Source organism: Periplaneta americana, chromosome 10 (assembly GCF_040183065.1).
Source record: "Periplaneta americana isolate PAMFEO1 chromosome 10, P.americana_PAMFEO1_priV1, whole genome shotgun sequence".
Taxonomy (NCBI): domain Eukaryota; kingdom Metazoa; phylum Arthropoda; class Insecta; order Blattodea; family Blattidae; genus Periplaneta; species Periplaneta americana.
Window position 1 is genome coordinate 54075956 of NC_091126.1, and position 27159 is coordinate 54103114.

The 27159-nt window shown below is 32.8% G+C and overlaps 1 protein-coding gene across 3 annotated transcripts in view; it reads right to left on the bottom strand.

The window, feature by feature from the left end:
- Positions 1-4468: 4468 nt before the first annotated feature.
- Positions 4469-27159, bottom strand: part of Pur-alpha (Purine-rich binding protein-alpha) — a 180504-nt gene continuing 157813 nt past the window's right edge. For 2 of the 3 annotated variants that reach the window (XM_069837506.1, XM_069837504.1), the window contains 4 exons: positions 23685-23800; positions 20005-20232; positions 17628-17855; positions 4469-16682 (listed from right to left, as the gene is read on the bottom strand). In XM_069837506.1, the coding sequence (XP_069693607.1) occupies positions 16530-16682; positions 17628-17855; positions 20005-20232; positions 23685-23800 (725 nt within the window). In that variant the 3' untranslated portion in view covers positions 4469-16529. The remainder of the gene's footprint in view (positions 16683-17627; positions 17856-20004; positions 20233-23684; positions 23801-27159) is intronic. The other variant, XM_069837505.1, reaches the window with a different exon arrangement.

Here is a 27159-nt window from a genome sequence, read left to right on the forward strand (position 1 = left end):
CAAGTTCAGTTTTGATATAACCCTTAACCCGAAATACCGGTCAGCCAGGCTGGTATGGTATGGTATTTTGTTTCTTGAATATTTGCAACACTGCTTAATATAATGTATTATCCGTTGAGCTGTTTTCTTTAGTCCTTCTTTACATAGATGTGCTGTATTGTGGTTGTAATCTGAATCTGTTCTGTGCATTGTTGTCGCTGTTTCTTATTATATGTAATTATTTTCTGCTATATTTGCCAGTCTCATAGACTGGTATAATGTATTACATAGTAGTTCAACTTAAATATTGTTGTATGTTTTGAGTTTAATTTCTTTTCGGTGATTAGTTTTATTGCAAACACATCCCAACATGTCGGTTATACTCACTGATCCTAATTTTCGGAAAATAATGCAGCAATGGTTAGAAGATAAAGATGAAATTGGTGATGAAAATTAAGTACGTGAACGTCCACATTTCGACGATTTTCCCAAACCCTGATTTTATCATCCCTAATGCTAATCAGACTGAAACATCAGATTGAGAGTCAGACGAGTTGTTAGAAAGAGACTTATAAATCCCTAATGAAGTTGCCAGATGAGAATAGAGATGAAACAGCCCCACCACGTTCTCCTAATACTTCTCTAACAAATGACGTATATCTCGGAGAAGACAAGTTTGAATGGTACTGCCAACCCCAACGAAAAACCAGAATAATGCCAGCACACAATATTATTCGAGGTCTACCTGGTATTACCATATCCCCTAAAGACTTCGGTAGTGCAGCTGCTCCTGTAGAGATCTGTAACCTTCCTCTGGTTAATTGATAAAAATAAATTACCTTGAATTCAATACGTTTAATTATATTTATTGTAAAATATGTTTATTGATACAAATATATTATCTTGAATTAAATATGTATAAATTACTCATGGGAACAATAATGAAATATGCCTGGTCTCCTAGACTGATCTTTCTGTAAGTGTGATTTTATTGTATCTTTCGGGTTAAGAGTTAAATGTAATCAAGTAAAGAAATTGTTATGAGGCAAACTTTCTCCAAGTACTTTAATTTCCCATGCCATTCTCAGTCCACCCTCGCTCTACACTCTATCATTTACCTCATCATCTATGAAAAGTCTTTACAGTTTAGAAGTGTCAACTGCAACGAAAGTATTGTATCCTTAAGATACGCAATTGGTGTGTTTGGTGTGTACTGTCCATAATCTCAAAACACTTCAAGATTTGTCTGTGAGATAATGCCTCTTAACAATGGGAAAGTGTCCACATTGGTGAAGAAAAATAGTAACTACAATCAGATCTGAAATTGATTTCGAACATTTTCCCTCTTATATTTCATTTAAATTCATGATATACACCATTTCAAAGATTATGATGAACATATGAATTCCATAGTACAAAAACAGCGCGATGATTATAATATAAAGAGCTGCATTATTATCTGCAGTTAATTTTCATCTGACTATTACAATTTCACACTTTCTAAATGCTTACTTATCAGTAAGAATTATGTCTAAAAATTGTGAACTCCTGTTACATGTGTAAGTATATCTCACAATTAAAAATACTACACATTACTATAAAATTTAAACAAAATGACACTAAGAATCAAATATATTAATTATGTTGGACATAATAATGTATTACACATTATGCCAACAATATTTATGTAATTAGATTCAGAGTTTCTGCTCGTTCTGGAACATAAAGATTGTCGATGTTTACTTTAAAAAGGTGAGTTTCCTCTAATATTATATGTTAAATTTTAATCCTAACAAGAGGCAAGTAACTTCAATTACACTTAAACCTACACACAGAAACTGTAACATATATCCTAGATATTTTTCATGACTTATATGGCACAAGAATCTCAAACTGGAATCATACTTTTCTCATGTGATACGCACTATTTTCCCTCCCACAATGTAGTCCTGTCTGTAGCTCAGTCAAATGACCTACACCTTCTCATGAACGAGACACATGGTTGGGACTCTAGCAGAGTCAGTAAGACTCGTGATGGATGAAATTATTGTGGCATAGGTTTTCGAGTACTTCAGTGTCTTCCTGTCGTTCTAATTCAAATTTCTCTGATACCACAAGTTCACTGACAGAGAGTAATTCATTCATTTACTCTCATTCTTTAATTCATAGTTTAAACACCATCTTCACCTTCACTTTCATGAGACGTCAAATGAAGATTGATATATTTCACTAATTACTTACTTTACACACAGCATTTCTTCTTTTACTCATTCCAAGAAACTTTAACATATACTGTAATAACTGCAATAATTGCAAACTGCTACTAAAATTATTTAACAATGAAAATAAAATATGAATGAGTATTCACTAGCAACTTTTTATATTGAATTCCACTTTAGCTCAAGTGAGTACATCGCTCACCATTTAATTCCTTAAACATGGCAGTACCTCACCTGTAAACAGAGCACAAAAGAAGTTTTTCTTCTTCGTATCTGAAACCGATGGCAAGTAATGTGAACCGTTATTGAAGGCAGTCCATTTTTGAAGTGCACAGCTCATTGCATTTGTTAGGCAGAAGTTATCAACTTCCTTCGATATGAAAAAGCCATTCAACATATTCCCAATAGTTTCCTGGTTTGAATGTGCTTTGTCTCTAGCAAGGGTAATCTTGCCCGCTGGGTTTATAGTGAGGGGAAGCATTACATTATTACCACTCCATTAATAAAATTATTAGAGCCAAATTCATATAAAAATTAATATTACAATATACAATACAGCTTACCTAGAATACAGGAATTGCCAAGGTAAAATTCATTAATTACTTTACTTCATTTTTATTTTTAAATTATTAATAATAATTAAAGCTTGTTCCATTATCCTTACTGTTGTTAATTATAGAAAAAATATATAAACACAGAATATTTTCTTGCATTTATCAATAAAAAAAATTAAACAATTATAATAACATTAATTTACAATAATCTATTCTCCTTTCGGGTACCAACGCACCTCTTAAACCTCAAACTTGCGCAATATCTTGACATGACCTATACAAGTAAACATGTCACTTTACCATCCGTGGGGGCCTACTTATCAAACAAACACACACTGGTGTCTATGCTAAAACAAAAATTGTACAAAGCATATTAAGTTTCTCATATTTTAATTCACACAGCATAACTTAAAAGTATGGTTTCCTTTGCTGTTTATATACAAACATATTACAAGGTGTCTTCAGAATTTAAGGTCCCTTAAAAGCACTCCTGATTCCTGAATATCCATTTTTCAGTGGAGTGCTACGTTTACTGAAACAATATTTTCCCTTCTTCCAAATTATAAAAAAAAAAAATTGTCATTTTAGTGGTGAACAATTCAAATACTGTATAGAAACGTAACTGATGAGCATCAATTATGTATGTAATCTTATACTCATCAAGTCTTAAAATTTTCAAGTCCCAAAATCAAACTGTGCTTTTTATGAAGTGCTATGTTAAGTGAAATTTCACCACTGAAAGGATGTTCTTTCTAACCCTGCTATCTATAATGCTTGCTGATTTTATGGAGACCCATGCTGCAAGCACTAACGTGGTTCCATCAGATCTAGTAGCAAACTGTGCACAATATTTCACCCACTGTACATGTGCTTCCTCAACAGATGTTCATTACATAAATATTCTGAACAAGTCTTGAAGACACAGCTCCCAAATCAAATTGGTGTTCAACAGTTGGTGAATTGAAACTGGACTTTTTTTCTTTTTTCGGTTTGCAGCTATGTAACACCCCCACCGTAAAACTGGATTAGTCCCTTCACAAGTTTACTTCCGGGTGCCAGGTTCTATGGCAGTCTGTGTATGAACATGTTTCTTTCCTTTCGCAGCATCCTGATATTACAATAATGCAAAATATTTCACATTTTGAATAAATAATTTTCAAGAAACAAATTACGTGTTACAAGTGCTATTTACAGTGAAACTTCAATTTTATATTCTACAGAATTGAATAATGTGATTTAAATGTTAAATTGAGTACAACAGCACAGGTACCACAGTTCAATATTATAAATTTTAAAGCTAGAAATGAACGAATCATGGCATATTTTCTGTCTCAGTATATGAATGAAGTTCAAGGATTTTGATTTAAAAATATGAAATGCATAGCATTCTCTAAAAATCATAATAATACTTACAAAAGAAAGATGTGTACTCAGGTCCAAACAGCTGTCATCAACAAAACAAATTTTCAATTTCAGTGTTTGTATATTATTTACTAAAGATAGCTGCAATTATTAAAGAAAAACACTTCCAAATTCATTCTCGCAGTTGATATCATTAAGATGAAGACATCATTCTCTAACATAATATTGTATAAAATTTCCGTAACTGAAAGTTCACTTATTTCTATAAAATGACTTTCGGAATATTCTTGCATGCACTTGTATCAGTGTACGAATAACATTAATTTATTTTGGATGATGAAAGAGGAAAAGGAAAGATGTGTATGTAATCTTTATTGAAACAATTTTCAAAAGTTTAAGATTCAAACAATATGTTACATCTAACGAAACAAATATGTGTACTTTTATTCTGGGCCAGTCTAAAATTCCAAATGCGTATAACAATTCAAAAAGGTTCTTCATGAAAATAAACAACAATTAAAATAAAATTTTGGGAGAAATTGAAAATCGATATATGACTTCAGGAATAATGAGTAAAAAAAATATGTTTATTTCCTTGTATTTATTAGTATAGACAGTTTCGAAAATCTATGTTATATCTGTAACAGTTACTATTTTATTTTTTTTTTAATTTCAACTAACTTATCATGGAGTTGTAATTTTTGTGTCAATGATTATGTACCGAAACATGTAACAAAAATAATTTTGAATTTGTGGCTATGACAATGAACACTCTTCTTTGAATTAGAAATATATTTTTTTAGATCTAAATAGACAAATTAAATAGTCATAAGTGAATAAATAGCACATCTGTTATTAGCACCAATAAGCATAGTTGTTGAATTTAAATTCGTTCTTTAAAGCGAATTTAGATGTAGCCCCACAAAATACGTTGCTATTTCCACTCGTTTCTTCACTACATTTTTTACACATTTATAGCAATAACACTTCAATAAAACTTACTTTGGTAAATTCACTTCAATTGTTTCCGTCCATATTAAATGGAGTGTCTTTGTTATACCAGATAACACACTATTATTCAGTACTTAATATTATTCTTATAATTTTAACTTTTAACAATATAATGCTATAAAATAACTCTCATTATAAAACATAAATATCTTTTGCTTACACAGGCGACTCCGAGTTGCAAAATTTTCAACAGCTTTACTAGTTTTATTTGGACATTTTATACTGCAAAATTGTTCCTGTAACAAGTCCATGATACTATTATAACCCAAATACATCTGTTTGTGGCATCAAACCAATTCTGACTTATAACATGTAGTAGAGGTAAGTTATATGTATATAGTAAATACACAAACACGATCAGTACAGCAAGACAATATATTTTTCACATTTTTCAGCAGTGAGAAAATGTCTAGAATCTTAACAACTTAGTTTCCTATTTGAAATTTCCACAATAGTAATGACGTGACATCTTAAAAATTACTAAACACACAATATGTATTTTTTACTCTTTTAGAAACATAATTCTGAACAAAATAAGCACTGCTTTCGCATGCTAATATATCACGATGTGCCAAAATAAAATGAGATCGTGACAGCGTATTATTTTTAAAATTCAAGAAATCTAAGTCTGCTTTGTATCTTCGTAAACGTTTTAAGGTAAATTAAAAATGAAGCAATTACTGAGAAAGGTGCGAGAGAATGATCTTTTCTCAGAACATCTGGTAAGAGAATGAACTTCTAACAATTTTAATTAGTCCAAAAACTAAAATCAGAGAACTTAGAAATCAGAGGCATTAACTCGTAGCAGTGGAAGAAATTTTCATAAAGAGAGGGTAGGTAAGTAATAGATTAGGAAGACAAGCCAGTGCACTTTACAAAAAAAGAAACAGAACATTTATAAAATCAAAGTTTCACTGAAGGCTATGTAAATGGAACAAATAAGTAAATTCTCTTATGAAAAATGTAATACATAACTTAAATATTGTATCTAAACGTAATAATGTTTCCTTGAAACTAGTCTGGCCACACAAACACTTCATTCAGTTCCCAGACAAACCCGGAGTTCGATACATTAAGTGCAAAGGAATTAGATCATGATTATAAAAATATGTCAATAAGGCACCTCCCAACTTGAGGCATGGGACCAATCCAAGTTTCCCAGTCTCCTAGCTGTTGCATTCAGCAAAGCACATGAAGAAATAAATAGTCAGGTACATGTGCCAGACTATAAACCATAACCGTGTAAGTGCAATGTGATGGTATAGTTACAGTATGACTCCAAACATATGAATTCGATAAACTGTGAACATAAAGAATGTTGTCTTCAAAACTACACAAAAAACACATTGCAATATTCACACACATATATACCATATAGGAGAATAGATCTGCACCACAACTATCTGTGACCCAATTCCTTCCATGTAAGAAAGAAAAGCATAGACCTGAAACACTCTGAACTTATATGATGAAATTTCCACAATGGTGCTATTCAGCAGTGTAGTAAGTCTCCAATGTGACTTAAAATTCCATGCAACTTAAATGGGACACTATCCAACCGAACATCTGGGGCAGGCATCAAATGCAAGATAATTAAAATTGAACCCATTGCAAATTATAAAGCAAGTGTGACCCATAATCAAATACAATCAACAGACAATATTACATTCATTATTTTTATTCATTTTTAGTTTCTGTGTTCACTATTTCAATTCTTGTATGGTTGTGTTTAGTTTTACATATACGGCAGTGTAGTTGTATCCATTTTTTCTGGCAAGATTCAAACATGACTGCAGTTCATATAAAAATCACTCTCATCCTTCAACAAATTATACATCATCCAATTAAAAAATTAAAAATGAAAACTGCCTTCTTAAAATGATGTCACTCAAAATTGAACGATTTTATTAATTTTCTACATTTTTTTGCATTTTGTTTTGCTAGGAATAATTTCATTCATCCACTTTTATAATTTTCAAACCATTTCCAATGCTATAGCTCAGTGTTAGTTAATGTCACAAATGGTCGGTGCACAGATGCCCGAAGCCACATTTCATAACCAATTACTGACCCCAATTCTCTGTTTACAGACAGCTGACCTGTACATACGAGTTGTACGTTGTATCTTGTAAGAAATAACCCTACTTCTATCGCAGTCAACATACACAACAGAAGTCCTGATCTCAGAAGAGAACCATTGTTGATACAAAACTTGCACATAACATATCGCTGTTGGTGTCAGTAACTGCTTATATAAGATCCAGTTTGCCATTAACCATTACAAAATAAGGAAGATAAATTCTATCATACCTAGCACAAAATCCAACATGTCAATTACGTAACAATTTTGTATTTGCTTCTGATCCCAATACCTTTCCCCCAAAACATGAACACAAAAAAAAAATGCAGTAAGTAACAACAGACACTAAATGTTCCCATCAAGCAAATAATACCCCCCTCCCCAGAGAAACAAAGAACCAACACTCGTTTCCAATCAATAATCAATTATTTTCCTTACCACTTTTAAATTCCCTTTTCAAACCTACCACAATATTATGTATGATAAATATTTATACACACCTTGACAATTGTACAACACTAGAAACCCCACCACAATTTAAAAACATGCCCACCAACACTTGTGAACCAAACAGGCAAATTTATTTACTGACCAGTCTGGAATCAGTAGCAAGAAACAAACCACATGAATTGACTTTGGGTGTAGCCACTTGAAAAGACTGTAATCTGTTTACCAAGAAGCATGTTAAGTATGATAACCCAACAGCAATCGGATGTGCACGGGTAGGAAACACATTACTTTAAAGGTTATAAGGCAGTAATAATAATTCTTATTTCGAAAATTAGAACCAGTGCATTGAGTTTCCAAATTCATAAAGTGTGTTACATCTATGAAAGTATGGAATAATCTATATCACAAGAAAGCTGTAATTATATTTCAAAACACTAGAGGAACAAATATATTTCAAGTATAAGCTAGATCAGCGCAGACAACTAGCTACCAGATACTACATAAAGGATCGTCCAGTTCATAACTTCCTGCAATATCTTATCTACATCTACTGTTAGGGCCACATTACTTGATATCACATGAACAAACAAAATTCCTATAACTATGTTTCATCTTCGAGCAAACAACCTCATCCCACTTTTAAAAATCTAACATAACATGTTCATGCCTAACACACATTCCTTCAAACTGCCTGTGAAAGCACCGGTACAATTCGACACAAATGATTTCTTGAAATTGCATGTTCGCAGCAAATACTAATTTAGTTGCACTGGGCATCTAGTATTGGACTAAGTCCACTGCCGGCATGAGGTACTTGTTTGCTTCTATTGGATTGCATTATCCATCCTCTCAGTGAAGCTTACGGGATTATGGTTTGATTCCATTGCCAGACAAAGCTTCCAGACTGATCAATCAAAATCGCTGTTACAGAAACAACTTTTATAATGACTAAACATGTGTCACCATCAACTCCACTTTTTATCCTTAACTTTTCACTATTTCGTAGAAGTTTTCTATTATTATAATAATAATAATAATTAATAATATATAATTTTAATAAGGTATTTCTTCATCTCTTATTACAAACTGTTACTTTTTCACGTGGCCAGCCACTTCATATATTAACCATTAAACCTAACAGGACAACTGGATATTACAGGACGAATTATTACTCCAAAGTTTTTCTTACTGGCAAGATTAAATTTTATATTTCAGAATATAGGCAATGTAAGCCACTAACATCAGGCACTAATAATTTAAGAGGTTGGCCAATGCTATGTTAAGTCTGGATTATATGCAAAGTGATGGTCAATAACCATGCCAGTGTTGACAGCAGTGGCACTCCAAAGACAAGAGTATGTCAACTACCAAATACATTAAAGGAATGATACCTTCAGTGCGACATATAACTCAAGATTTTAAACAACACAGAATATAGCACCACGAAGTAATTACTTTCTGTTATTTTAGTAAGGTTGTATAATTATTACCCTAAGAGATAAAAAAAAATGTAAATTGTGTGCTACTTTTGACTTCAACAGCCATTTAAGTTCAGATTATGACCATCAATTTTAGAGACATAATCGAGTGAAACTAGGGTTATTGGTTGCCAAAAGTGACCATATCATTTTGTCAACCAGCCAAAATACCCGTTTTCAATATACAATTACAGGGAACAGGAAGGAATTTTCACATAATTTCTTACCTGATATGCTCAGCCACCTCAACTCTTTCCCTTTATTTTCCTGTAATAACCTTATCCTTGCCTTGCATATGTTTAAATATGCACTGCATTGCAAACTACATTATCACATTGGCCACAAATATTTTTGTCTCTTATCGAATGTTATTTCGTTTATTGCTCATAACCAAGATATAGATATAAAATCCCAACTTCACAAGGATGGTTTACAGCTTCCCTGAGTTAGGAATAATAGCTGCAGACAGATTTAAGTTCATGGTAACAAACAAATACTCAGCCTCTAAAAACTTCAAATGTTGGAAGACATTAAGAACAAAGATTAGTTATTACAGAATTATAAACTAATTATACGATAAAAAAAACACGTCTAATGCCCATATTAAAATTTATTACACAGTTTAACGGGAAAAGAAATAACTTTCTCTTTGTAAATAATACAAATAGAAACCTTCCACTGAAACATCTTCAAGCATAATCTTGCCAGTAATCAAAACTGGAGTACAAAATGATAAATTAAACTAGTTTGGGGAAGAAAATATGTTAGAATCCATAAGCTGTATACAAAAATATTTACAAATAACAAAGCAATTAATTTATGTAATGGTTTTCATGAAGGATGTAAAGGGTGCATGAAATTTACATGGCAGGCAATGAACACTTCAAACAGTAATAGTGATTTTAAGTATGAAATCTTTCAATACATCTGTAAATTTACAGTGACGTTTCTTAAAATGTTTTGAAAAAATATATACACAATACGTTAATATATTTTGTTAATGTTGACTGGAATGTTCATTTAAATTAAACTATAGAAATCAAAATTAAATTAATGTAACATTAACAGCCATAATACTCAACAATTTAGATACATATCCAAGATAATTAAAATAATATAAATATCACATTGCGACATGGTTTCTCACTACACGAAGTGTAGAAGGATGTATTTTGATGCTCCAATACCGATTTAAAAACTTTAAACTACACTAACTACTGTAAAAGGGAACTTAACAGTAATAAAACTTATGAAAAAATGTCGAGATTTGACTGATCTACTTTCATAGTCGAATTAAAATTTTCAAGCCTTTTGGTCCATTACTAAGATCACGAATGAAAATTATCTGCATAGAGTTGCTTCAAAATACTGAAAATGTTAGCAAATGATATGGATAATCTTTGTGCTTCACTTCAGAAAAAAATACGCAAAAAATGTAGTACTTAAAACTTTTAATTCCCTGCTTTGTTCACAACAATAAGGAACACAAAATAAATTTAGTCATGTTGCAACACTTTCTTTCAATTCCTATCTTCCCAAAAATAACCAATGTAAATTCTGTTCCTCTGCGTCAATAACCAATGCATGTAAGCTTTATGGGAGATGCAATATTCACGTTCTACTTCATTTGCTTTAGTAGTCAGAAACAGAACAATGTTTCCCTGATAAGCTTTTGAAGATACCAAATTTAAGAGTTAACTTCGGGAAAATTCTAAAGTTTCTTTACTGCACTTTTACAGTGAGAGCTCTATTTTTAGTACACGATATTAAAATTTCTCCCCATATGAATAGTACCTGGTCCTTCCAACCAAGACTGGGGGGGGAGGGGGGGGCAAACTTTTCCAACATACACAATCACATGACTCACTAGCTACTTGAACTGACTAAAGAAAGATATAAGATGATTCTATCTTCAAAGAGTAAAACATAAAAATGTTATTGTGAATTTTATATTGAACAAATAATCATTGCTAAAATAATTATTTACAATATTGCTTCCCTACATCCACAATACACCATGAACTTAAAGAAACAGAACGTTTTAAAATATATTATACCAGTAGAACTAGAGAGACATCAAAACTAGAAACAATTTCTCCTTCTCTCTCATAACGGAAAAAGAATGACAGCTCAAAGATCAATAATTCTACCTAGCATGTTCACTTTTCTGAAACATCTTTCAAAAACTTAAACAAAGAACTGTCTTCAATCTAGTAAAAATGCTCACATTTTACAGATAAAATCTGGACAAGATAATGATACAAGAGTCTTCATATTGTATTCATATACATTCGAGTATCACTCAACGTACCAAAAATCTATGAAAGAAAATAATGGAATGTCTTACCAGGGAAACACTGTATTATAAAAACAATAATAACACCTTGCATAAGAAACTTCACTGTAAACTCTATTGTCAAGATTATCCAACTGCTGTCATTACATCATTAATGCCAGTTAGCTGCGAAAAAAGAAATGCACCATTACCTACCAATAGTAGATGTTTTGAAATGGTGAATACCTTTTCTTAAAAATTTAGATATTCATCTGCTTCCGACTTATATTACATTAAGGATCCTGTTTAGAAATAATCCTTAAGCATTTAGAGGGGAAGAGAAATAAAACAGCAACAGGTTCATGTAAATGCATCAGTTACTAAACTGCTGAACACTTCAATAACATTGATAAATTAAGACAAGTCAACAATGTACGAAAAATATTTTGGGATAGAACAGAGTGACTTGAATTTCAATTTCTCTTCAAACTGAGTGATGGTGTCAAATAGGGCATTAACCTGAAAGAGAAGGCATGCAGGAAACTGTATTATAATCCAGTAAATAAAATCGTCACATTCCAATGAATAGCTGTGTCATTCACACTTGAGCTCTATTCTATACCTGAAGAATATTTTGGATAGATGTATACAATCTTGTCACGTCTTAGCATCGAACAATTTTCGTCATGTTAAAAATGTCTAACTAGTTGAGAAATAATTGAAGGTAAAGGTAGCCCTTCACATGCCATGAAGGCACTTGGGAGGCATGATGGTAGAGCCCCAGGCTTTCTTAACCTCTGCACTAGAATGAGATCGGCACCATGCTCTGACTGCCTTTTATCCCTGGGAAAGACTCTGTACTCAATTTGACAGGAGGCTGAGTGAACCTAGGGGGCCATTCTGGAACTTTAGTAACGAGAAAATCCTGTCACGACCCAGGATCGAACCTCGAACATTTCAGTCCGTAGCCAGCTGCTCTACCAACTGAGCTACCCGGCAGCCTGAGAAATAATTACAGTATATTGAGAGATATTCACAAAATCAAGAGTTTCGAGCAAATATGAGAACATTGGAGTTAACAGTCAAAATCGAAGTCTAGATAGAGATGTTTCTACTAGTGTACCCAATGTAATTTTCATCAGAAGCAGGGATGTGTATAAAGCACAATTCAACAATTTTTGTATGGCTAAAGCGTTATAGATATTTCCTTCTTATATTTTTTCTAACAGAACAAATCCAAGTATGATATCCAAATTTTCAAGAAAAGATGTGCAATATCTCAACATTAACAAGTACTGGGTCTTTTACTTATTACAAAACAGGTCTGCTGTTTTGTACGAAACAGCAGTTAACTAATGCTGATACTGAATGCAAAATAATAAGATATTTAAATATGTCTCTCTGAACAATAGGAAAGAGGAAAATGGACAGGGGAGACTTACTGTACAATAGTATCTAGAACAATATTACATAAACTTTCTGTTCGAACCTGCCACTAGTATCGCTCACATACTTCACACTCTGCAGTCCAGCACTACAGTTACTGTTATCCATTTTCATACATCCTTCCATCCTATTAAAACCCCATTAACACCATCCATTAATATTATTAGTATTTCTTTTGCAAGTATAGTGTTTCCGTTAACGGTACACAATACAACAAACCCACAAAACAACTTAAGGAAAAGTTTTTTTGTTTCTTTTTTTTTTTGTTTTTATGTTTTTCAGAATAGAGATGCCTTACATTACCGCAAGTAACTTACTCGTGACAGCACTGGATGGACTTAACTGACATAAGCACATGATCATCAATAGGGCCTAAAAAAAATCATTTATCAATTTGGAAACTATCAAATGCAACAAGATAAAGTCACGCATTAAATTTATAACATCTTGAAACAGTTTCGAATGCTATCTGTATACCCTGTACCCCAGTAGCCTTTGATAAAACGCGTATTATCTACAACGAAGACTTTCACATAATAAAGATATGCATATATATATATTATTAAATAAGAAATCTTTGTTAAGTTCTATACATTAAAGCTTCTTCTTGTCAACTTCTGGGGTTTCTGCTCAGGTACAACACAGCAGGGGTTCCAACTTGTGCACGGAAGTTAGTTGGGCAGTGTCAAGCATCACTAATTATTTTTTCTTCAAAATCATTCCCTACATTAATTAATTTACCATATCACCTCTCTTTCAAACTGTTTATACCGTCCCTTACTACAGAACACAACAATGAAAGCATTGTCTTACATGTTCACATGTAGAACACTGTAGTGTCTTGTTCTTTTACTTAGATTTTTTTTAATGTAAATGGAGTACTTGAACTCCGAAGAGTATACAATGTTGGAAACCTCAATACTTTCCAACACTGGAAGGAAGGTCATTCCAAAGAATTTTACTAAAATTCACTTTTTTAAACTTCAGTGGATGAGAACACATTTGTGAACAAATGGGTTTATGAGACCCATATTTATCTTCATATTAAAATAAAAAAAAAAAATGCGCACAGTTTAGATCTAAAACTTGGCAACAATACAGATTGAAATTCAGATTTGTGTCTTAAAGCATGTTAAAATTGATGTTGCCCAACTCAAGTTAAGACTAACAACAGGTGCAATGTTGGTCTTAATAATAATTATGTATGTACAAAACTGACGTTTGATGTCATGTTTTCATGTCATTATAATTATTATTATTATTATTATATTATTGTACAAACACATGCCACCAATGTCTTTCTATTTTAATCTAATTACATGGCAGTTTTGTGGGATTGTGTTTCATGTCCTCTCCTTAAAAATTAACTGCTGTGCAGTAAAATTCCCGAGGACATGTTATTTATTTTTTTTTTGTTCGTTTTGATTATGAATAATTTCTTGAAAAAAAAACTTACTAGTAGCTTTACTTGGTTGATATCCTTACAGTGGCTGTTCGAATTTTAATTAAAATTCCTCTGTATAACAAGAAACAGTAATTGCTTCTATGCAACATGTGTCGCATCATAACTTCGTTAGTAACAAAGAATAATAAAACATAAATCTGTAAAATTTGATTTACTCTCTAAAACAGAAATAAATTATCAACAAGTGTGATAGTTTTATATTTTACAACTCAATATATATTTAAATACTTTTAAACTGAAACTCAAAGATCTGTTAACTTCAACTCTGGTTCTATCAGCAATCTGGAATACTTACAGACCATACTGTGATACAACTTAAACACACTTGCATTAGCTTCATCTGAAAACAAGTTGCTCAAAGAAAAATCCTATTAATGTGACCTTCCTTGTCCCTTTCAATCATCGGATGGGTGATCAGGTCTTCTCCGAAGTCCACTCCTAGCCATTGTTCATCACGCCATATCTTAGGTTCAATTTCACATTACAATGATGTTAAAAACAGACATCATCTTTAATTGTCACTGTATAAACATTTCAGCATGTATTACACTTAGAAATATTCTAAGCTGCAGTTTGTAAGTTTCACTTTAATACATGTTTTTATTATATCTATAATGTTCATATCTTTTGACTTAGGATGGCAGAGTTTTGTAGCTGATCGTTTGTTTTTTAAACATCCATTTCAGATGTTCGATTCATTAACCGACACGGCAGTTCCTCATTGTGTTAAACCTCACTTTGTGATCTCTTCTGTACCTGGCGGCGATGCTCGTGCTGCAGCGCTTCACTTTTCCACTCTCAGTTGTTCCACATATTTCGGACTTTGAACTTATGAGTCATGTACCATAATCAGTTGTTTCCTTTCTCAGGCTGTGTTCTGTTGTTGACTGGATGGAAAATGTCTTTAAAATTCCCACCTCATAATAAAATGAAACAAAGTCTTTTGTTTTTATAGATTTCTCATTTGCAGCCATTCCTAACAGGGTGTTCCTTTCAGAAGCCTAGGGATTTGTTAAAATTCTTTCTTAAAATTAGCATCTAAAGATGTTTTTCACAATGTCATCATAACTAGGGCCTGAAGCAGTAATAGATTTAATTTTGTCTTTCTTTCAAAATGGCTGTAGGCAGGATTTGACTTTTAACTACTTGTGATTTTCAGCAACACACATTTCTCACAAACAATACAGTTTTTCTCCATTAAATCAAGAATTCAATGCCTATTTAGTGAAAGATAACTAAATATAACATCAACAAAATCATTTTCTTTTCCCCTCTAAAACTCACAAATCAAGCATATTAAAACCCACACTAAAGGCGGGTTACAAACAATGAATCCCCATTTCCAACACTCTGTACTATCACAAGCGCACGCGCACATGCACGCACACACTCATACACATAAATCAGTACCCTCTGTTTGGATGGAAAGACCCTCCTCACAATAAACCAACATTACCTTAAAACGAATAAGATTTCTTAAATTCAAGCATTTTAAAACTTTCAAGGAAACAAATTCCTAATCACTTTTTCATAAACCTCCTCGTGTATCAGCTGCATAAGCTGTCTGACCTAAACCAGAAATGAACAAGTTCTTACATACATGCATGCACAGATACACGCACAGACATAAATCATCCATACTAACACGAACACACACACTCATATACACACACACACACACACACAAGAACTAGCAACTGTTCCATCAAACTGTCTAATAATCAAAGCAAATATGGCATTTCCAACCAATTTTCTAGAATTCCCAAAACCTTCAACTTTTCAACACCATTTCTTCAAAATTAAAGGAAAAAGAGAGGCAAGTTTCTGTCCCACAAGTCCATGACGATAATCAATAATGACAGGGTATCCATCTTCAGGAGTGGAGGAGCATCGCCTTCTTTAACGTTGCATTGGCTAGCTGTAGTAACCTTGCTATTTCCTCTTCTTGAAACAAAAGAATAATTCTGTCAAGCGAGATCCTCAATAACCCCCAATTCCAGTCTTAAAACTTTACTCAATACCATATTAATATTTTTCTTAAAAATCTCCTCAAAGTTAACCTTAAATTTTTTATGTCCTTGGATGGAAAAGTCTCTTGTTGTTTCAAATGTTTCAATGTTAAATCTTTTTTTTTTCCCTCTTCCATAGTTTCAAATTACCTTCAATATTTTTGTTATGTTTTATTTAACATCCTAATGGTTGGCTAACCCTCACTTTGCACTAGGCCCCCCATCAGAGCCACCACCGACAGACACTTTCTCCCCTCCTTCTTTCATCTTCTCGCAATAATCTGCAAAGATGTCTCGAAAACGAGCCCAAGACTTCTCTGGAACTGTGATAGCCGTCCGGAAGTTGGTTTTCACCTGTAGTGGAAACAAATGCCATTAGATATAACATGCTAACAGCGAACAATGTGTGTGTTCTATAACATTTCAATCACAAACGTCAAGTGTCAAAATGATGTATAATTCATTTAAGAGAAAGCAGAATGATTCTTTACATATCAGGACAGCACAACAGCAGCAACAAAATTGACACTAACAATAATAATAATAATAATAATAATAATAATAATAATAATAATAATAATAATAATAATAATAATTTTCTGCCAGATTCACACGAGCCATGAAACTCCTAAAATATGTTATGAATTTTTTCTTTTATCCATGAATACTAAACAAAACATCTATTTACATGACTAGATTAGAACAAGGAGAGACAACACTGGAAGTTTGACATGGTAATAACACAGGTGGGATTTTATGACTTTGATGCTAAATTTCTAAGTGGGTAATGACTTATCATTCCACATTTTAACCATTCTGAAAAGTAAATTAATTTCAATCCTGGTAAAATTATTTAGGTCAGTTCCATATGACCATAAGAATGAAAACTGAAGTGTAATTTTAATCATATCCAGAAAACAAGTAAAATTCAAACAATGCAATTACATCTGCTTATCAAAGAACTTACACTTTATCATAATTATTTCCTCTATAAATGAATAAATAACCACTAGGATGCAGGGCAACTACAATTCAAACTCGAATTTCAATACTATAAATTCATACGTTACCACTCAGATTTTCATAGAAATTGCAGTAGGGAGTGAGAATGAGATCATTGTAGACTCGTGTTAATGCATGTAAATCATAATGTACACCACTGATTTAACATTCACCTTGCTCTACCCCTTGCATAAAATATCAAATACAAATGTAGTGTTTGCTAACGTCATTAATTAAAGTCAATAAAATAATCAAACAACACAATATTCTATAAATGTGCATGACAGTGATATTCACCTCAGAAATGCGCATATATATGCCACGGTTGTTTTGTCCAATGTCGAAGTAAAAATTTTTATTTTCCACTCTCATGTGTCGTCCTTCTGGCAATTCACCTTTGAATCCTCCATCATCAGTTCCAAATTCTTCAAGAAGATCCGTGAGAGCATCCCGGAACTCAATCATCCCCTGAGCGGGAATGGCAATTTGCGACCTTGGACCGCCTCGCGTGATGGTCTGCGATACCTGCACCCCAACACATGAAACACAGGCCCCCGACAGTATACAGCGTGCAGGTATGACAATCTTATCATAATATTACAGTGAATATTAAATCTTTAATATTTCTTTGTGACCTGGTTGAGAACAAGATTTTGGTTTCACTTAGATGATTTTTCCTCTGTTTCAAAGTTACTTGCAAGTTTCATCATAAGAGTCATATAGTTCAAGACCTACATGGTCACTTATTCAACATTACAGGTCATTGACGATATGACCCTTAAGTTGGGAACTATGGTAGTTATGAAGCATTGGAGAAATCATATCGCAACATGTGATTGAAAACATCAATATCTTCTCTCGCTAAAAAAAAATCTGTATTTACATGGTTTGCACATGCGTTTGAAAATATTAAGTTAATATATTTATCGTTAATTGCTTTGTCTACCTAACTTCACCTGATATTATTTATGTGAGTAACAAGATTGACGCTTCAAGGGCTTGTAAATAAAATCGTAACTACTAGACCAGTAATATTTTATTGTCCTATAGCAATACTAATAAGGTAGATAGGCTTACAAGTTTAACTAAAAGGAAACAAAAGAAAATATATATTAAATTATAACAGGAACACCACTGCTAGCATAGTGTATGACCATATTATGCATTTTTTTTTTGTGAAATTAAAGTCATAAATTGCACTGAAATATAAAATCAGGACTGCTAAAATTGTGTATATCTTTACTAGTAGGCCTAAATTGCTTCAGAAGTGAAGGTTATAAACTTTAATTATTGCCCTAACCATAGTATAAATTTACGTCATGGATTTTCTTTTGACGAAATTTCTGTTTATGTTTAAATAACATATTCCACGAACCTACATAAAATAAACTTACCTATGGTCTACTAATAATAATTCATGCAAAATGTACTGACCGCTAAAGATTATTGAATATTTAACACCACAATCATGTAATAAAAATTGCTATTTTGCTTCTTAACTAATTACTTAAAACATTTAAATGCAGCTGAAGTGGCAAAGCACTGAATTCTTTTATTCTAAATTACGTTATTCTAGTAATTATTAACTTACTCCAAACTTTGAAGGAGCATCTGACTTTTCAAAACAATGTGTAATATTACTAACACGAATCTCCATAATACGAATATAATGGGAAGGTTATATTCCAAAAGCACGTACACTTAGCAATCTTATTCACTACATACGGTAATTTCGTGGTAATATATTCTCATAAGATAAGGTGAACTTATGAACTTAAATTTCTTTTTAAATGTAGCAAACAACACGTGAAGCATTTATAAACTCTCACATATTGTATATTGCATATCAACTGTGCATGCAAAGGGACAAACAAAAATTTTAGCTATAAAATACAGATTTCTCAAACTGTGGAATGTATCTATAACAGCAATTTCGTTTACAAAATCAATAATGGTGAAACATATAAAAAAAAAAAGGAGAAGTCCAGAAATACCAATGAACCGAATTGCAGGAATAAGACATAGTGTATGTATTCATCTCTTCATCTAGACTAACTTGCATGAAACAGTCTTTCGGATTTTAACCTTAGACGTTTAAAGCTAGTGCAAACGAGGCACCATTTTTTGGTTTGTCGAGTGTTATGTATTTCAACAGCATGGCCACACAGTGTGCATTTCTAATTTGCCCTGACTTTCCCCAACATATCCAGACCAAAACTATTATTATCCAGAAATTAAAGGAAAGTCAAGATGACAAGCCTGCTGTCTTATATATTATTTTAATTAGTCTAACATTACTTTTACAATACTAAGTTAAGAGGAATGCATCAGACAAGACTGATATGAAATAGAAAATAAACATAAACATACTAAGCTAAGAACAATTTTTAGTGAAGAAATATACGATATGAGATATAGTATGCCTCATCACATCAAGGTTTTTCAGTGTAAAAATGATTGCGAATTGTCGATGGGAAAAGACAGAAAGGAGCTAGAATGTGTATAATAATAAATTTCTCTCACTATTTTAATGAACAGCAAATATCTAAAAGCTAAATCAATATAGAAATAAACTTTTAGAAGATGAGATTCAATCACAGAATTCATGAGAAATCCGTATTTTATGCCAATAGTAAATTAATAAAAGAAAACAATAAAAATTCATGGCACTTACACTCACCCTTAGGAATCGCCCACGCGAGTTTTCCTTTAGGTCCAGGTAGTAGCGCCGGTTGTCCTTGATCATCATCTCGGATTTGAGCTTTCCATCTTCGGGAACATTCTCTGGATTTGGTGGGCCTAGTGAGGCATAAAAGTCGCTAAATGTTGACAAATGATCTCTAAATTCTGCCGCCGTTGACAGGGCTAGGAATATTTGACTTCGCCTACCATCAGCCCCAATCTGAAAAATAAAAAATGTCTAAAATTCAAGCAGAAGGGACAAGTGTTAAACATTTCTCCAGTCGTTTAAAAGCACAGTGAAGAATGAACAATTCTATTGTATATTGTTCTCATGTGTCTATTTTATTTTAAATTACATAAGCATATTGTGCTTTAAAAAACTCAGAAAAGGAATAGAATATTGATACACTGCTGCTTACAGTATGCAATGAACAGGTCTACTTTACTAAAATTAAAGAAAATGTATTTAAAACTTTAAAAATGAAAATGGTGTTTTTATTATTTTACATTCATTCCCTTCTTCATCAAATACAACGTGAGCTATTGAATTGCGAACTAGCACACAACAGTTGTGCTCATTGCAGTGTGCAGGTAGAATGGCAGTGATGCAACCATACAAGGTCACGTCAGTAAACCAGTGTCCGTCTAGTGAAATGGTTCATTTATTAGAAACTGTGTACAGAACTGCAGTCTTTTTTTTTTCTACTGAATGCGATCCATACATGTTACCACAGTCACCTCCTCAAGTTCAAAGTCGATTTGATTAATGAATCCTGGGTGGTAAAAATTTCCGGATCATACTAAAATCTATGCTCATTGCAATTCATTTCAGGTGGCAGAAATTTGTCAGCATAGGAAACCCGAAGAAATAATTAGATGGCATTGGTCATCAGTTCATACTTGAAAGATTTTTCTAAAAATTCCATTCAGCACATTTCGCAACAAATGGAACTTTGTTATGGCTCTGTACATAGAGCTACCGAACTGTTAAAATTAAAGTTGTATAAAATAATTTTGGCACATGAACTTCAAACAGGGAAATCCTATATATAGGTGGACATTTTGTCAGTGATTTATAATTCATGTTTTGATTTTCAAACAAGTCAGTTATTAAATACAATAAATAATGTTAAAAATGTCCAATCTTATGACTTGTAAATTTAATATTAACATTTGTTAATACATGTTAAATATAAATAATGTATAAACGTTTTCGCCTTTTATGGCATCATCAGATACAATTTGCTTCTACTATATCTAAATTACATAGTGGAATTTTTGTTTTCTCTTATAGTCAACCATCAAATTGGTGTTATAATAATTAGTAATATGTAATAATGACTCACGACTTTTACATATTTTTACTTGTTGGAAACATTTTTAGGTTATTGTATAACTAATTATATTATATATTTAGTACTGAAATACATTAAACACATGTTACAATGGTTTCAGTTACATGTGTATTTTAAATTGTCACAATTTTAAATTCAAATATGTTTTCAAATTATGTGCTTAAATATATGATATTGTGTTTGTAATATATAGCTCAATTTATGTAAAGCTTTTTTTAATGTAATTTATATCTTCCTTTTATATGTCATAATTCATAAAATAATTCGTAATATTACGTTAATGTCGTGGTGTCTGTTGAGATGTGTAATGATTCTATGTAATATAAAATGAAATTTGCATCTTCTGTTTGTTGTTTTCAAGCTTATTTTGTGGTTGATGAAATTAATGTGCTATTAAGTCATTCTTGAATATCTGAAAAATATATACATTTATTTTAGGTTGAAATAGATTAATAATACCAATTTGATGGTTTACTATAAGAGAAAACAAAAATTCCACTATGTGATTTAGATATCGTAGAAGAAAATTGTATCTAATGATGCCATAAAAGGCAAAAACATTTATACATACACATTATTTATATTTAACATGTAATAACAAATGTTAATATTAAATTGATGCCATAAGATTAAACATTTTTAACATTATTTATTGTATTTTGTCAGTGGATTCTGAATGTAAATAATGGAAAAAGACCCACACTTTTAACATTATTTATTGTATTTTGTCAGTGGATTCTGAATGTAAATAATGAAGAAAGACCCACATAATATATCACCATCATCATCATAATACTAAATAGCTTTTAGACCATGATATTTGTTGTGAGTTCAATCCATAATATGAGGAGCATCATTTCAAAACGTATTATGTGCAACTTACAATTTTTTTTACAAGAACGACTAAAAACTGGATTACTCGTAAACCGGAGAAGTTTTCAAAACACTACACAAAACCATTTTTAAGTTTACAGTTTACAAATATGACGACTTGGAACCATAAGACTTCACAGCATGAAAGATAAATAAATAGAAAGTAACAAATTTAATTTCGTCCACTGGGGGACTTGATATGTTTTGAAACGATGCTCCTCATATGTGAACTCTCAAAATCGTTAATGGTGTTTTGAAAAATCTAATTTATTTCATGAAGTGTTCCTACACAATAAGAATTTCTTATTTAATGACGCTCGCAACTACCGAGGTTATATCAGTGTCACTGGTGTGCCGGAATTTTGTCCTGCAAGAGTTCTTTTACACGTTAATAAATCTGCTGACATGAGCCTGTCACATTTAAGCACACTTAAATTGACTTGGGCCAGGATTGAACCCGCAACCTCGGGCACAGAAGGTCAACGCTATACCGACTGCACCACCCAGGGTGACTACACAAAAAGATAATTAATGCATGGTGCATCGTAAGTTGCAAAAGAATCAGAGAACCAATTTCTTATGAGAGAAAAGTTGACGTCCACATGTACATGAACTGTAAAATGGGGTGAATAGGGACGAATTTTTACTATTTTTTTATTCCCTTGTGCCAAAGATTAAATATAATAATAAGAGTCTTTATGTTTTTATTCCTAACGAGTGAACAAATGAACACACTTATTATTATATTTAGTCTTTGACACAAAGAAATAAAAAATAGTAAAAATTCTTGTCTATTCACCTCGTTTTATTGACTACGATTTTGTCATCGTTTTTAGAGAATAGCCAACAGTAAGCAGGGTCTTTTGACAAGACTCTGCCAAATCTCGTACAGTCAATGTTTTAATGGCGGAAATTAATAGAATGTTCAAATAGAACAGACTTATTACTTTATTAGTAGAGATTTTGACCACCTCGGTCACCTGACCTAAAATCCAACTTATATTGCTGGGGTAAATTAAAAGATGTATACAAGACAAACCCACACACCTTGGGAGGATATTGAAATTTAATATTCATCACGAGATTGCCATCATTTCTCAACAAGAACTACTTAAACACTTCCTTTCATGTAAATGGTAAGTAACTTCTTAAATGCTTTTATTCCGTAAATTGTTAAAAAAAAAACTCTATATTTATGCTTACATCATCGCCACTCTATGATATCCACACAGGGCAAAGAGCCTCATGCTCCAATAGCACAAACACAGCACACTGGTTGGCACTTCAATGACTCTCTATGTATATGTACGATATGCCCTAAGTGGTAATGAAATGACTTTAAAGTGCAATACAAAATTTCTCAAATTGATCACTGTGAGATATTTATATTGAAATCCAGATGTAACCAGACTTAATATTTAAGCCATTTTCATGTTATGCTTACTTCGGCCACTTTAATGAACCTTCCTCTTCTGTTTTGTTTTACATCTAGGTAAAACCTCTTAGACTGAATCTGCAGCATCTTTGTGGCCAGTTCCTGTTCCCCCTGTTGCTGCTGCCCTGCAAGAATAAACATAATTATGTACTTCATAAGCATTGTAATTTTATGCAAATAAAAAATAATGTAATGTAATTTAAGCTCATATCAATCTCAAGTTTGAGGCACTAGAGACATGTATAATCCCAGTTTTGCTATACGGCTACCAAACTTGGACAATGTCCGAGAGACAATGCTCAAGTATACAAACATGCCGGAGGAAGATGCAAAGAAAAATACTGGGCACCAAGCTACGAGACAGAATGACAAACAAAACACTACAAAGACTGACGAACACTACTGACGCAGCAGAATGAGCCACGACAACGAAGTGGACCTGGGGGACATGTGGCGAGACTACATCAGACAAGATGGACCCATGCAGTTACGATGTGGGACCCCTACGTCGGAAAGAGAGGACAGGGAAGACCACAGCTCAGATGGTCTGACATGTTTACCAAAGAGGCGGGGAAACAATGGTCGAGGACAGCAAAGAACAGAGTTTTGTGGAAAGAACTAGGGAAGGTCATTGTAAATAGATAACGTAATCAGTGTTAAAATATTGTAAATAGTAAAGTCAATATTAATGAAAGTGTAAGATAAGTTTTGTAAATAGTAAAGTCAGTGTTGAGAAAGTGTCAGGTAAATAGTGTAAATAGCAATCAGTGTTTATCAAAGTGCCGGTGTCAGTATAATGTGTGCAGCGCAAGAAAAAAAAATGAACAAAGAACAGAGTGCTGAGACTAGTTAAAGTTGAACAGGGTTATTAACCATGTCACAAAAGTAGTATACACGACAAGCTCGCCTGGATTGGCTCACCAAGCGAGTACACTTGAGCCATCCCTGTCAAGGGGGTTCTAACCTCATCACAGGAAGCCTGTGCCCAACATGGGACATCATGGCTAACATTCATTCATTCAAGCTCATAATTATACCATTCATCAGAGTGAAACGCTTTTCAAAATCAGTTCATGTATAATAAAACACATTTCTCCTTATGCAACAACTGATTTTAAGAACCATTTTTGGAAAAATGTTCTTTAACTCTGAACAATTAGATAACAAATTACATAACAATAAGAATTACACATTTGTTTATATTTTCTAGTTCTTACACAAATTCATATGAAAAGACACACTGTTTCATAAAAATATTGACGTTGTAGTAGTAGTAATAATATCTCACAATATACATATAGTCTTAGAAAAAAAGTTTTGTCGCACAGATACTTTGTAAGGCCCAGAAAGGAGGCAGTGCGCATGATCAGACAAACAACAAAACAAAACTAATTTTATTACCTCAACTAGTCCTCCTCTTGTGAACCAGGTCACTTGTCCTCTGATCATGCACACTGCCTCCTTTCTGGGACTTACACAACTTTTTTTGACATACATACATACATACATACATACATACATACATACATACATACATACATACATACATACATACATACATACACAGACAACAAATTAACAATGTTAAACTTGTAATGTCAAAGCAAATATAACAGACATGTAAAGCTCTTACACAAGGCAGAGAGATTGCATTCTGAGTACATACAAAAAGTAGAGGAAAACTAAAGAGTATATTCTTATAAAAAGGGTTGTATAGCAGAAGACAGCAAGTGTGTGGGGCCTCAAACTAGTTGATTCATTCACTTTGATTGAAATTTATATGCGGTTATACAATTTTCTTAAAAAAAGAAATAATAATATAACAAAATTCACATGTGATGAATATCAGCTGTCATCATCATGCAAGTATTGGGCCTCACTGGCCCATTGCAGTCTCTAGTCATCCTTTTAAGCCTTCCAGGAAGTTGATGACCTCTTGGTGTACATGCTAAGATTAATTTGGAAAGTTTAAGGTTGTTCATGATATCAGTTGTGTGGTAGAAAATGAAGTTTCTTTCAGTTACAGATATGTTCATTATCGTAAAAAAGATCGCAAGATTTGAGAGATTATAGGAATTATCAATCACTGTTTAAACGTGAACCATGTTGAAATTATTAACATAAAATTTGAAGTTTTGCTGATTATGAAAATTTCACTACTTCTAAAATGACGTGGTCTCCTTTACCAAGCCAATTACTTCACTTTTTCACTTAATGAAAATTATCATGTTAACAAAATCAGTCGTTAAATGCAGATGGGTACAGGGCACAGTGTACACAGTGGTATGTAAGGCAAGTGTAGCAGTGTTTGTTAATATATTCAGCCTTGGTTAAAAAAAAAAGTGCTCATTTACAGCTACAATGGCTTCGGCAAATTAAATCCAAAACATGTCCCGGTACATATTGCAATACTGAGCAGTACTGGGCAACTGGTGAAGTAGAAAAAGTTTCTATCTACAATTATTTCTCCCAAAATTAAATTATCATTACTGGTTGAAAAATCGTATAAAAGTTCCATTATACTGAAAAGTATAGCACTAATTAATTCTCAAGTTTGTATTAAAGCCCATTTCGTAGCAGAGTGCTGAAGTCCGGGCTTATCATTTCATGAACTCAGGTTTGTTTTCTGGCAGAGACTGAATGGAGGAAAAGATCGAAGGATGAGAATTTTTCCCGGGGTTCTTCAGTTTCTCTCAACATTACAGATTTCCTTTCACCACCACTCTCCATCACACATTCACCTTTTCTCTCATTTCGTAAGACAATAGGCCATCAAGAAACGGTTATAGGTCAGCATAATACAATCATGGATGTTGTCAGGTAGAGATTGACAGTTGGATCACTTCTTCCATGTCAAATGCTCTGACTATGCACTGGAGCCAGGTTGACGAGATTCACTCACTACTGGAGTTTGTCCTGTGGTGATGAACGGGTACCATCCAGTGTAACTTGGGGATGGCCTGTAAGACCTAGTAATCCCTATAAAACTGCCAGAGACATTTCTGTGGTGCTTCTGGAGTGTAAATCATGGATTCCATTCATCTCACATCTACTTCCTGGAGGTTGTATGGATATAGGCTAATCTACGGTCTATGTACAAGGCTTTCCACACACGTACATACAAGTTAGTGTAAAATAATATTATAAATATGGAATGATATATTTATCTCTGATAACCTCTTCTATGGCATGTAGACCTATCTATCCGTTTCACTTTGAGGTCAAATAAAGTTATTTTACATCAAGTCTTAGCTGCAGTAAACACTTACATTTATTGTTTTAATGGAGAAAATAATCCTACAAGTCAATTTTCATCAAATGGCTGACAATTTTACTTTGTTGTGGGGTACAGCAGTCAGAACCAACCCTAGGAAATTTATGGTTACTTCTACCATAAAATTCTTGCAGTAAAAATCCTATTAAGTTGTTCTTGTTGTGAAAAATGTACATTGTATATTCGACAAAAGCGTCTCAATCGAATAAT